A 13,855-nucleotide genomic window follows, 5' to 3' on the forward strand; every position below is an offset into this window, starting at 1 on the left:
TGAAGTTAATGAAGGTACGGTTGTCCACAGAAACGAAATCGGGAGGCTTCTCGATCGAGATAATTATGGGCAGATGGTCTGATGCAAGAGTTAGCATAGGTCGCCAGGTTATGCTGTTTATCAGGCCACCGCTAGCAATGGTAATATCCGGCGAGCTATTACAGTGCCCATAACTCTGGTGGGGCTTCGTCATTCATTGTGCAGAATGTCGAATCGTCAATCTGTTCCGCCAGCTCCATCCCCCTACGATCATTTGACAGGCAGGAATGCCAAAGATCGTGGTGCGCGTTAAAGTCGCCTAGTACCATACGGTTTTCACCACGAAGTAGCGCACCTATATTCGGGTGATATCCTGTAGGGCAACATGTAACTGGGGGGATGTATATATTAAATATTTCGAGCTCGACATCGCCTGACCGGATAGCTATGCCCTGACATTCTAGGGTAGTATCCCTGGGGTCGATGTCTTCTTCGATTAAACGATACTGCACGGTGTTGTGCAATATGAAGGCTAGGCCACCACCACCATCTCGCTCGCGATCTTTACGTAAAACGTTGAAACCTGCACAACTCAGAAGATCTGAGCGGCTGTTCAGCTTGGTTTCTTGGACCGCAGCTATCGATACACGTTCCCGATTCATAAGTGCAACTATCTCCTCGATCTTGCTCTGGAGTCCGTTGCAGTTAAATTGAAGGAGTCGGGTTTGTCGCGGGTGTCCGTGGGTGATCCTGGGGGTGAGGGAGTGACGTGTTGGTGGTATTTGTTGCAGCTGCAGAACCCGCGGGGGCGGTTGTCGCACTGGGGTGTTGGTTGGCGACGCCACTGTTGTGAGTTGCGGGGGCAGACTCCTGCAGCATGGGGCAACGTAGGTGACACTCCACTCACGTGTGGTGCGCAGGCCGGAACACGTCGGGAAGTGGCACCAGCCGGTGCAGGAATTGCACTTAACTGATGCGACGTTCCGACGTATGACAGCCTGCCCCCCGGAGCCGCCTGTGCGAGGAACCAAGAGTTGCTGATTGGTTCTCGCACGAGGATTGGAGCGGGATGAAGGTTGGGGGGGGGGGACAAGTCAGAGTGGGAGCTGTGTTGCCTGTTTGAGCTCCTGACCGTAGAGGTCCTTTGTTGGCCACTCTGATTGAGTGGCGGCGCGGCGCGCGAACAGTGTGCAGGTTGCACAGCCGTGGAGGCTTGTGTCGCAGTATTGCGCAGACAACACGGGGCCACGTAACGCGTGGTCCACTCCCTGTGGGTCTTAAGGCCTGAGCAGGTCTTAAGATGGCTCCATCCATTGCATGTATTGCACCTGACCGAGGTGGAGTTTGGATGGAGCCTTTTAGCGCAGACGCAGCAGAAAAATTCCTCCGGGCCCGGGTTGGACTCAATGCCAGCACGAGTCAGGAGGATACGGAGCAACCCTGCTGCAAGGCGTTGCTCTAATGACGACAAACATAGATTAATGCTTACCGATCCAAACGGGGTTAGATCGCCGAAAGGACAGCCCTTGGTCGGATAAAATCCGAGTCAATTCCGGTGCGTAGAACCAGCTGCGTAGGTACGCAGGTCATGTGGTACAGTCAACTGCAGACGTTGGCTGTAAGAATAGAAGCATGTCTCAACTCCCGTCCTATTACACCACTTTACGACGATCCTGAGGAGAAACTTTCGTTAACGCCTGGTGATTTTCTGATTGGGTCTCCACTACTGGCGGTTCCCGAACCAGATATCAAACAAATCCCTAGCAATCAACTGAAGCAATGGCAATGGATACGTCAAATACAACAAGAATTTTGGAAGCGATGGAGTGAGGAGTATCTTACCATTCTGCAGAGACGAAACAAATGGCTTCGGCGTACGAGGAATATAAGTGTGGATGATATCGTCCTTGTCAAACTAGAAAACCTGCCTCCAACCCACTGGTGTCTGGGTCGAGAGACAACACCCCGAAGCTGATGGAGTGGTCTGCAATGTCACGTTGAAAACCGCTAGAGGATACATGAAACGAGCCGTCCAGAAACTATGTCTGTTGCTTGAGAAGGAGGATTTCGAGTCGACCGACTCGACCGGGCAGGATGTTTAGGATTATTTACGTTACTTTTAAGTTTATTTTCTAATAATTTTAAGCCTGATCTGGCAATACTGTTTTATCTAAACTTTATATTTCTCATTTCTCTTTTATCATACATTTCTGTTTGTTATTATCTTTGTTTGTTAATATTTCGAAGTTACGGTATTTGAAATTCCTTTGAACTCCTATAAATACCGGAGGAAATGTATGTAAGAGCTTCTTCTCTGATTGTAACTTAGTGCTGATGGTACTCATCTTAATAAAGCGTTGAGAACTCTACCCGCTGGTAAATTAATTATTTAACAACCTGCTTAGGCAATCTAGTGTTAAATACCATTTTTGAAAATTTGGAGAAATAAAAGTATTTGTTACATTCAAAGCATAGGGTAACTGTGAGAGTGACACGTCGCGACCACAGAGTAAAAATAAAGATACTGTTGCGATCAAAGCTAGAAAAGTGCATCTTTAAGTTCTATCACTATTTTTAAGAAAGATATAAGCTAGATATAAGACAAATTCAAAGACTGAAGAGTATTCGATAAAACAAAATAAATAAATAAAAATCAATAATTTTCATTGTTATTCAGATTATTACATTGAGTGTACAACTCTTTATCTTTTGTAATAAATTTTGTATAAAAATTGTTGACGTACTTTTCTGAATATTAAAAAACAGCGAAGATCGTTTTGCCGCCCCCAAGACGTTGCGCCCGGCCCGGCCCGCCCCCCTTCGCCACCACATAAAATAAAATGATGGAAATCATTCGCATTTGCACATGTTAAACCCAAACATTCCTTACTTGTTTTTAATATGTAATAGCAATAGCAAGAAATAATAAGTATTCGAGAAAAAAGTTATATTTAAGAAGTAAAAAAATATCTTAAAATGTTTTAATGTGTCCAATATTAATTAAAAGAATTTTATGATTTAATAACGTTATATTTATTATTTATTTTTGAGTCAACTGATATCTACCGCCTATTTAATTACTCGTTTTTGAGTCTTGATAACATTTAACACTTGAGTTGTAGGCCTCACAATCCATGTCAGATACAAATATTAGCAATTTTCGATACATAAACTATAGATGAGAAATGTATGGTTGTCTGCGTAGCTATCGGTGTAATTTGCTTAAGTGCAGAACTATGGCCAAAGCGTTATATTATTATGTTATCTTCAGAATATTAAATCTCCATTGTTTTATTATAAGTGTACTCCAATTGTAATATTCAGCATTATAACGTTTCTTTAAATCACTTTATGAATAAATATAAATCTAACAATTTTTATTTAAAACTAACTAAGCTGAATCAAACAATAATTAACACTAAGGCTAATAGGCTTTCATTCTGGTAAAAAACATGCCATTTGGGCATTACTGAGGTGCAAAATAAATACGACGTTTTAGAAGAATAACTGAACAATTACTTATACATTACAGTTTAGCGTACTACTTATATTTACTTAAATGGTCTAAATTATTACTTAAGAAAATATTATTTTACCATGTTACATATTCAATTATAAATTTCAGTTATAATATACAGGAGACATTTTGATGCAATGTCATTCTAGATAGAATGCAACATACTCAAATAAGTAAATAAATCGATAAAAAGGCAGTCAATATTTGAAGTCACAAATGCTTTATATGTATGTATGTAAAAGAAAATACCGGTTAAAATTATATTTCCTGTTTTAACGAGTTTACTTTTTTCCAGTTATTTTCATTTCCATCAAAATGTCTTTCAGCAAATTATAGCAAAGGTAGCTGCTTTTTTAGTTCTCTCTAGGTTTGGTAAAAAAATATACGTACATAAGTTTATGTTTAAAACATGTTTTTATGCATCAATAAGAGACCTAAAACTGTATTATTTATAACATAAATAATATTTTAATATGCATTTATATGTACAAGAGTTTATTTCAAACTTTTTGTCCGGCAGAATTAATACGAGCCTTCTATTGCTTGCTATATTCCTAGATATATGTATATATCGCCACAATTTTCGCGATTTAATTTTTATGTCTTCCATATTTACAACAGGTTTATTCACTTGAAACAAATGACTATTGTCATGACGCATGATGCTTCAACGACGCCTTCTTCACAACTCCTATAAGTGATTTATTTTATAACCTATGCGCATGATAACTTACCTAATGAAATACATTCACTATTTCTAAATTTTAAATAGCGATATTTTGTTCTTTTAAATATTTAAAAATAATTAGATGATAATTGTGGCTTTTCTATTAACAGTTTTTACAAAAACTTTCTACTCCTTTGAATCAGTCTCGCAACTCAACCCATTTAGCTAGATTTCTTGCTTCAAGTTCCCTGTTTATGAAAATAATATTCTGAAATGAAGCAAATATAATTTATATATTATATTAATAATATAAAATATATTAATATGAAAAACACTTGTATTTTATATACAATATTATAGTTCGAATTTTTGACATGCATTTATCAGAACACAAATTAATTTGATTAGCTTAATTTCTTTTAAAAATAATAGACAAAATGACAATAGACTTACACGTAATCCGCTATATTATCGACAATTGTATCCCGCTACCTGGTTGCTTGTAAATAAGCAAAATTGCCGCATTTAGCTGACACAATACATCTACAGCTTCCGATGACCACATGGAGTCTAGACAAATCATTGTACGATATAAATTTCAAAGATGCTGTTGACGCAACGTTACGGTGAATGGCGATCGCTATCGTTCGATGCTACAAACTTTTGTTGTTGCCAAAAATGGAAGAACTGAACTTGGTTGACATGTGGTTTCAACAAGATAGCGCTACATGCCACACAGCTCGCGATTCTATGGCCATTTTGAGGGAAAACTTCGGACAACAATTCATCTCAAGAAATGGACCCGTAAGTTGGCCACCAAGATCATGCGATTTAACGCCTTTAGACTATTTTTTGTGGGGCTACGTCAAGTCTAAAGTCTACAGAAATAAGCCAGCATTCCAGCTTTGGAAAAATAATTAGATGATAATTGTGGCTTTTCTATTAACAGTTTTTACAAAAACTTTCTACTCCTTTGAATCAGTCTCGCAACTCAACCCATTTAGCTAGATTTCTTGCTTCAAGTTCCCTGTTTATGAAAATAATATTCTGAAATGAAGCAAATATAATTTATATATTATATTAATAATATAAAATATATTAATATGAAAAACACTTGTATTTTATATACAATATTATAGTTCGAATCGTCGTTTTGATATACATTTATCAGAACACAAATTAATTTGATTAGCTTAATTTCTTTTAAAAATAATAGACAAAATGACAATATACTTACACCAGGACCCAAGTAAGCATATAAGTAAATTTCCGGTATATTATGGCTATTGTATCCCGCTACCTGTGCTTGTAAAACAATTCCTCTAGTTAGCTGACACAATACATCTACAGCTTCCGATGACCACATGGAGTCTAGACAAATAATTGTACGATATAAATTCAGCATCAAAAGAAAGTGTACAAGACTTGTTTATTACATTGCTTGTTTTTCCATTACCACTTTAAAACCTATAAACCTATAAATTGTTTTATTTCACTTAGGAAAACTTAAATAACTCAAGCAATGTAGTACGTAGTAAACAAGTGTTGTACACTTTCTTTTGACTCTGAGTATACACTATTTAAGATCACAATATTAATATAAAAATATATATGCTTTAACTTATGTACATACCTATCGGTTCCACGTTAGACAAAACACATTCTGTGGCTTGGAATGGTACAGACATAAAGTCTGATCTAATTTGCCTTAATTCATTGAAATGTACATTCATGTAGCCTCCAAAGTCTAAAAATTTAACTACACAACGCTGCTTATCCTCAGCGTCTTGTTCGACTATTTGCACTCTATACCAAATTCCTTTTACTGGGAGTACACAAACTGCATTGATTTCGATACCAGGCAACAACGGTGCTTCACTCAAAGTGTAGCTGTCATACAAACACTTTTGAAGAACAGTCAGAGAAGGATGTGAGGGATGTAAGGGATGTTGCACGAACATGTGTGCGCCATTCACTACAGCAGTGACAATTACATCGTTATTAATGTTTTCGATGAGTTTAAGCTGTAGAAAATATAGGAGAGAATCGTCAGTTCCTGATAATACAAGCATATAAAACATATTTCATAATTACACACTTGCCTGTAAATTAAGTAAACTGTCTGCAGATAAAGGAACTACAGTTTGAGGAGATGCAGATTGTATTTTATTCATAGTAAAATTAGGAAAACGTTTTGTAGGGAGGCGTTGTCTTATCATTGTCAAAGCAGCTTCTATTTCACTCTCAGAACCCTCGATAATGCAAATGCAAACCAATTTTCCAGCATAATTTGTTTTGCGTATTAGTACATTCGCCGAAGTTTTGACTTTAATCTGATTTATAAAAAAATGTTTTTTGCCATATAAGTGTCCTATAAAACTATTTGGCAGAAAGAATTCGTATGTAGATTTAACACGATTTGCTTCGGATCGGGGTAAACTGGAACCTTTTCCTGAATCGCCAGATTGAACGCTGCATAAACTCAATGATGGACTGGCAGCATCTACGTTACGTTTCCCATTTTCTGTAATATCAACATCTTGACAAGAGATGTTCATTGCGTTCTCTTTGTTAAAATTGTCTTCCAGTATTGGACTTTGTTCAGTAGTTTTGAGTGTGATATTGGTGGACGATTGAATTGGATGTCCTTGCTGATTTCTTGCATTACTATTATTTTTTACATTTTCTATAAGATTTAAATTATTATTTTCTTCACATTCTTTGGTATACTTATTTTCAAGGAAAGAATTTTCAGGTGAGATTTTTGGTGTACGGGTAGCTCTTATTACAACAGGTGCATCGCTTTTACAATTCACATTACGGGAATAAAAGGCAATACGATTATCCACCGAATCTGGCAAATCAACTGGTGACGATAAATTTTCAAAGTCTTCATCGATGGAGCGAAGTACCTTATTTTCAGCGCTTTGTATTTTGTTTTTAAGAACCTCTGAATCGACTACCTGTTGTTGTTTAACAGGCGAACCTCTGCAATTCTGAACAATTTTGATTGGAGCTGATTTACCAAAAAGTCTGACGGTTGGACTCTCTTCACCTTCATTTTTATTATTTATATTTACTGAATCACTTGGTAATGGATGTGACTTTTTTTGCATAAAACTTCCATTTATTTGGTGTTTTGATTCTTTTGAGTTATGTGTATTTAAGTTTTCTTGTTCTTTTTCAGTTGTGTCTCCATTTGAACGATTTTTATTGCGACGTCGATACCAATAAACACCGAGAATGAATACTACTCCCGGCAATGACAAATATAATAGGGGACGACCAGATACCATTTTCGTTGAATATTGAAAACTATTAGAAAAAAGAGAATTTTAATTCATTAAAAATGAGGTGGTAACATTTCTCTCCACACACACGTTAAATAAAAAATATTTATATATATATATATATGTATATACAATGTATATATATATTTCCTAATGGAAACCACTTTCGTACCAATGTATTTTGCTTAAAAAAATTGTATGTATTTTTATAGTCAAAATGTATAATTTGAAAATGATACAATATTACAAAACTTGTAACTTATAAATGATGTCCAGAACTGGTTAATTAGATAAAAAATAATTTCATACAACATAAAAACGAACAATCGAACATACTAAAGACTTAAGCAGCAAATGACCCTTTATTATTTAATATTATCAACTTTATAAAAAGTTATATTGAACATTTCTAAACATATAAAATATACATACATTTGTATCTACATAACAAAGTCTTACATATACGGCGCCGTAAAGCATAAAATCCTTATTTCGGTTTGTGCATGTAACAACATTAATTTATAACATTGAAACTGTCAAAAATTAAATAGTTATTCGCTGAAATAATCGGCAATAAGGATTTATTCTTCGTTAACATATAAACATAAAATATTAATTTCAGGTAAAGTTTGCAAAAACAATTAAAAAAAAATACTTGTACAATCCACTGTTTGCAATGAAGATATATTCTGAAATTTTGCAATGACTTAAATAAAATCACGTGTCTTCTATAAATTGAATCACTACTTTTTAGCATCTTTACGATAATATGTTTTAACACACTTCAACATCAATACGTTTCCACCTTTTGTATAATTGTATTCTTTACCGAAAAAAATTAGTTCCTACTGAGAGAAACGTATTTTTAGATTATGCATTCGAGATGCCAACGAAAACATATTACCAAATGTGCTCAGTAAATGTTAAAATGTAAATGTGCATATACAAAACTTCGAATCTTATGAATGTTAACAAAAGTTATAATCAAGGAATATTATTACATTTTTTTTTATTGAGACATATATTGACTTTCTTAATCTAAATTGCACATCCGATTGATTAAACCAATCCATTTAATTACACTTTATTAATTTCAACAACTGCTTTTTTTACATTTAAAACTAAAATCTTTGTGTACAAGACAACCAGAATACTACATAATCAAACATAAACTGAAATACATAACAACTTAGCAATGTTATATATTGAGACAAGAACATTAGGATAGTTTATTGCCAACATTCTTCTCTTGTTGATATTTGTGATCACATAAGCTTTGTATTCTCGTCCACAAAGAACAACTACATATTGCACAACCTAAATATAATTGGAGGAATTAGGAAGTATTAATTATTTATCTTAAAAAAAAAGTTATATCTTAATATTATAACGGAGACTGGATAACAAAGGTTAATTGTTCAAAAAAAGATATGAAGTAATTAATAAACTCAATAAAAAAAAACAGAACTCACATTCATTTATGTAACAATGCTACATATTCAATTTATTATACAATAATATAATGAGGTGCCGAAAACATCATATACAACATAACAAGCATATTCCATTTCTTCCTTCACATATAAAGCACAGTCCAATAATTTATTACGGAATGTAACATATTTTTGATTTTATTGATTTCAAAAGATTATACGTTTTCGTATATAAACCGATTTTTTTGGGCAAATATAATGAAATAAAAGCAGAACATTAGTTAACCGAATATTAAAAGATGTTTTAAATTAATGTTCAATTTTTAATATGCTTTAACTTCTCACAAAAATATATGCAACAACCCCGCAATTCATTTTGAAGATTTTGAGATCCACATTGTAAATTTAACTAGAAATTTTTTATATGAAACCATTTGTGACATAAATCTGCCCAAAACTATAATAAAAATAATAAAACTATATTTCATTCGCCACAACAAAATTTACTATATGTAATTATAAAATGTAATATTTTGTAATTAATAATTAAGATTAAAATTTAAAATTATGTAAATCACTCAATTATGGTCTTAAATTGAACGATGTGTGCGCAGCTCAAGAGAGATGTAGTGCTACTTGATGATAGCCAGGTTTGAGTCGTTTAAATCAATGGCCTCAAACTAAAAATATCCATACAATTATACAACGACGAAAGAAACGATAAATTTTAACATAAGAAATAATAGACATTCGCTTGATAAAAAAAGTTATAATGTTTATGATCGTTTAAATCATTTTTTATACAAATAAACAGATATTATAAATATTTTAAACATTAAGTAGTGTTTCTTCGTGTAAATTTCTATCAATGCACACATGCAGTATGTGAATTTCCTCAATCCGAACTCTGTTAACAACCTATGGTATACTTTTATCACTTACTTATTGTAGTTGTTCTTCTTTCCGGACCAAGTAGTATTGATTACATTGCACAAGATTTTTCAACTAACTTTTTTACAATAAATCCAAATTTATTGTAAAGAATATTGATAACAAAAAGAAATATGTTTACAAAATGGTTTAGTTTTCGGATTCACCAATTATACTAGGTTATGTTATATTCTCTTTCCTTCACTCTTACCTTATTAAACACAATACAAAACAAATATATATAGCTTTCAAAGCTTTTATAATGCTTTAAATTAATCACTTTTGAAATATATTTTATTCTTTGTACAATTTTCTTTAATTTTTACAAAAAAATTGCGACTTTAAACACGTGTCTAGAGTATTTTCTTTCATACACACAATAACAATATGGCCGGCGTACAAAATTTCCAATACATATTTCGAAAAATGCTGCCACTTTGCGCAATTGGAAATAAATTAATATCTCAGCTATGCTATTTGTAAGTCTGTCAGTATCAACGAAGAAATTAAATGTATGAAAAAAAAATATATTAAAAGTATTAAAGACGGGTTCAGGTTAAAAAAACATATTAAATAAGAAATCCATTTGGTTGAAAAGTAATTTAACAAAACTAGTTAATAGAAGAACATACTGTTATAACAATCTATGAGAAAGTTTAAACACGAATCGATTATTGTTGAACGGTTGGCAGTCCTGTTGTGGATATTTTTTGTTCGAATTCTAGTTTCGATGTTTGAAGTCGTTTTAAAAAAAATATGTATGTGAATATGTGCTACAGCTTGGTCTTTTAAGCTTTATCAAAACTTTTAGTGGTCAAAGCAAATAAATATACAATTTATAAAATCTATATTAATTAACCATTTAAGTAATAACACAAACCTTACTTTATGATATATTAGGATAGGATAAGATATTAGGTAAAATTTGAACATACGTGTGTATGTCCTTTGGCTGTGTGCCAAACGGTAGAAAATTGAAAATTTTTAAAGATAAAAGTGAAAATTTAATAAGGGTATTCTCTTGCTCTTGCAAGATTGCAGATTGCAAAAATACTACACCGAAATATACAAGGGCACGAGAGCACCCATTGCAGAATCTAGTGATATATGAGCGACTGATTACGTCGTTAAACTGTTGAGAAAGGTAAATTTTAATTAGATTTTATAATTTCTATTTGAATTATAAAGTTTTGTTACAGTTTTTTTGTTAAAATTGCATGCAGAAGGTGCGCCAATTCACAATAGCCATGCACAATAGTCATTTACAATAAATTGACTGAATCAATCGCTCATATATCACTAGATTCTGCAATGGGTGCTCTCGTGCCCTTGTATATTTCGGTGTAGTATTTTTGCAATCTGCAATCTTGCAAGAGCAAGAGAATACCCCTAATATGTCTTTATGTAAAATGGCAACTACAACAGGGATGCAATTTTATTTTTGCGTGACATTGCATGCTAATATACACGGGTTTTGGTCTGACATATTTCACAGCCCTTGCAAATATTTTTCTACGTGTGTTTGTTGTTGTGCCGTTGTAAATTTGCAATGCTTGCACCATGCACCGGGTTTTGCAAGAGCAAGAGAATACCCCTAATGTTTTTCGTGGTGAATCCAAAAGTCAGAATTTTACCCGAACTAAGTAAAAATTTTCACAAATTTATAAATATGAATATAGATATGCATTCAGGAATAAATTAATGTAAAAGAACTGATACATACATAACAAATACATATATTATAATATAAAATACACAGTATCTTATGCCTATCCATAATTATTAATTTGTTTACGTTATATTAATTCTAGGTCGCATCTTCAAATTAACGAAGTTTTTCTGTTTTCATTAATATTGTTATTAGAAAGCAAATAATTTGCTTTTCACTTAATTCATTTTGTGAATATATTAAATAATATTGTGTTTATTTTGAATTTCATCTGTCCAAATTTTATTTTCCATCTGGCACAGCAAACTATAAAATTTGTATGCACCATAGGAATGTTTTCATCCCAACTCAACAAAGAGAAAATGTTACCCTTTGATACCATATATATAAAGATTATCTATAAATTATGTATATTGAGAGTTGTTTGTGTATTGTAAATTAACGAACGATAACGCATTATTGGATGGTAATATTTACACAAATTTTTAAGTTGACCGTATTATGAAATGCAACGCTTCAAGCTTACTGCAAAATTTATTTATGTTGGCAATGCTTAAACCAAAATGGGGAAACTTCAGAAAGTGTTTGTCAACTCTACCTTCTTTCCGCCTTTTGACAGCTGCTAAGGTAGGTTGTTGTTGAAATTTCTTATAAAAATCTGAAAATATTATTTGCATCACAAAATATAAATCTATAATAATACAGGAGACTTTAAATAAAATATTTTCTTATTACATTATCGAATTGTTTAATAAATTATGTTCACTATATTGATTGTTTTCAGCAATAATGGCTGTACGGTACGAACTCTGCGTTGGTCTCAACAAGGGACATAAAACGTCGAAGGTGAAGAATGTTAAATATACTGGAGACAAAAAGGTTAAGGGACTTAGAGGATCCCGTTTGAAGAACGTAAGTATATAAATAAATATTTGGCATATACTTATTAATAGCAATGTCTTTAGATTCAAACCCGGCATACTAAATTCATGCGCGACTTGGTTCGTGAAGTTGTTGGACATGCTCCCTACGAGAAGAGAACCATGGAATTGTTGAAAGTTTCAAAGGATAAACGTGCCCTGAAATTTTTAAAACGTCGCTTAGGCACACACATTCGTGCAAAGAGGAAGCGTGAGGAGTTGTCTAACATCCTCACACAAATGAGAAAGGCGCAAACTCACGCAAAGTAATTGAGCAAAAATGTTTATTAGAAAACTTAGAAATAAAATAAGAACAAGTGTTCTGCAAAAGAATTGTGAAAAGTGTTGTGATTCTTAACTTATGCAAAGAGGCAATACTTGCCAAGTACTAATTTACGACAAGGCTTCGACAATTTAGCTATCAAATGTTATATGATTCCTACTAAAGGATTCAGTTATTTAACAAAGCATTTGGCGTTGTTTTCAATTAAATACTGTAGTGAAACTTCATGTAAATACTTTTGTAAGCTTGTAAATGACATGCCACTTCTTCTCTTAGTGAATAAGTGCTCTAGATATTTATGGATGCCACTTTAGAACGGAATTTATACATTTATTTTATATGCTCTCACCATACTTAAAAATATTAATTTGTGACAAAATTGACGATGAGAATTCATTATACTGTGCTAATATGCAGAACATCACAACCAGACTTTCTTCGAAACTTAAGTATAGGTGATTCCAAAATATACATCGCATTGAAAACGCAACAAAAGAGGAGTGCTTTGGACAGAGAACATAGAAAAGTGAATATCTGAACAAGCTTTGAGTAAACATACGCGTGTTTCAAAGTCTTGGGACATTTACTATACCAAGAATGATAGAATACAAGACTGCGTCACTGTTTTCGTTACTTTTTCGGTTTAGGCTGTGACAATGGCTAAAAGAAAAGTTGAACTAAAGGCCTAACTATAATGTGCATAAACCAGCGAAAGCAACTGCCCGAATACACACAAATTGTATGTTACAACTATAATGTACTTTACATCAAGTTTCGTTAAGTTTTTTCAAACTTCATTTGCTTAAGGAAAATTCGACCAGTTTCGTACGGAATCAGGTGTTTTTGCTTTTTGTCAACAGATACATCAGATACATTTGAAGATGGGCACAATTCCGATTTCTTTGGCGCCGCGATCTGAATGTACCGTTGGAAAGAAGAAGTCCTCCTGATTAAAAAATTGTGAACCACCATACCATTGTGAATGATCCACATTAGAAGAGCAAGACAGAATAAACAAGGTAAACTTTGTGCGTATTATGTATGTATGTTTGTGTATGGTAACCAGAGAGCTGCAACGAGTATGATAAAATCAGAACAAACAGTCGTTCCAAAAACCATCTATACCATGCCAAAAACACAATCAAATCAATTCAGTTCAGCATAGAC

The 13,855-nt window shown here is 33.4% G+C and overlaps 2 protein-coding genes across 6 annotated transcripts; one reads left to right on the forward strand and one right to left on the reverse strand.

Annotated features, from left to right (window-relative positions):
- Positions 1–2,988: 2,988 nt before the first annotated feature.
- Positions 2,989–10,204, reverse strand: LOC105226569 (A-kinase anchor protein 1, mitochondrial). Of its 5 annotated transcripts, XM_049454805.1 has the most exons (6): positions 10,028–10,204; positions 9,829–9,895; positions 6,266–7,478; positions 5,797–6,187; positions 5,401–5,534; positions 2,989–4,431 (listed from the first exon to the last, which is right to left on the reverse strand). In XM_049454805.1, the coding sequence occupies exons 3-6, from the start codon at positions 7,457–7,459 to the stop codon at positions 4,363–4,365; spliced, it is 1,788 nt and encodes a 595-aa protein (XP_049310762.1). In that variant the 5' UTR covers positions 7,460–7,478; positions 9,829–9,895; positions 10,028–10,204; the 3' UTR covers positions 2,989–4,362. The 5 variants fall into 5 exon arrangements, with proteins under 5 accessions (XP_049310762.1, XP_049310761.1, XP_049310763.1 ...); XM_049454804.1 differs by lacking the exon at positions 9,829–9,895; XM_049454806.1 differs by lacking the exons at positions 9,829–9,895; positions 10,028–10,204 and adding an exon at positions 8,535–8,879.
- A 1,791-nt stretch (positions 10,205–11,995) lies between these two features.
- LOC105226559 (60S ribosomal protein L36) lies at positions 11,996–12,738 on the forward strand. The gene is made up of 3 exons (XM_011205483.4): positions 11,996–12,112; positions 12,270–12,397; positions 12,451–12,738. Exons 2-3 carry the CDS (start codon positions 12,275–12,277, stop codon positions 12,673–12,675), a joined length of 348 nt encoding a protein of 115 aa, XP_011203785.1. The 5' UTR covers positions 11,996–12,112; positions 12,270–12,274; the 3' UTR covers positions 12,676–12,738.
- The last annotated feature ends 1,117 nt before the right edge of the window (positions 12,739–13,855 follow it).

Source organism: Bactrocera dorsalis, chromosome 4 (assembly GCF_023373825.1).
Source record: "Bactrocera dorsalis isolate Fly_Bdor chromosome 4, ASM2337382v1, whole genome shotgun sequence".
NCBI classification, from domain to species: domain Eukaryota; kingdom Metazoa; phylum Arthropoda; class Insecta; order Diptera; family Tephritidae; genus Bactrocera; species Bactrocera dorsalis.

Coding starts and splice junctions, on each gene's coding strand:
- LOC105226569 (XM_049454803.1), bottom strand. CDS start 7,968: ATGTTGTTACATGCACAAACCGAAATAAGGATTTTATGCTTTACGGCG. Junction 5,535..5,796: donor GTCTAACGTGGAACCGATAG/GTATGTACATAA, acceptor TTATTTGTCTAG/ACTCCATGTGGTCATCGGAA. Junction 4,432..5,400: donor ATGCTTACTTGGGTCCTGGT/GTAAGTATATTG, acceptor GCTTCATTTCAG/AATATTATTTTCATAAACAG.
- LOC105226559 (XM_011205483.4), top strand. CDS start 12,275: ATGGCTGTACGGTACGAACTCTGCGTTGGTCTCAACAAGGGACATAAA. Junction 12,398..12,450: donor GAGGATCCCGTTTGAAGAAC/GTAAGTATATAA, acceptor CAATGTCTTTAG/ATTCAAACCCGGCATACTAA.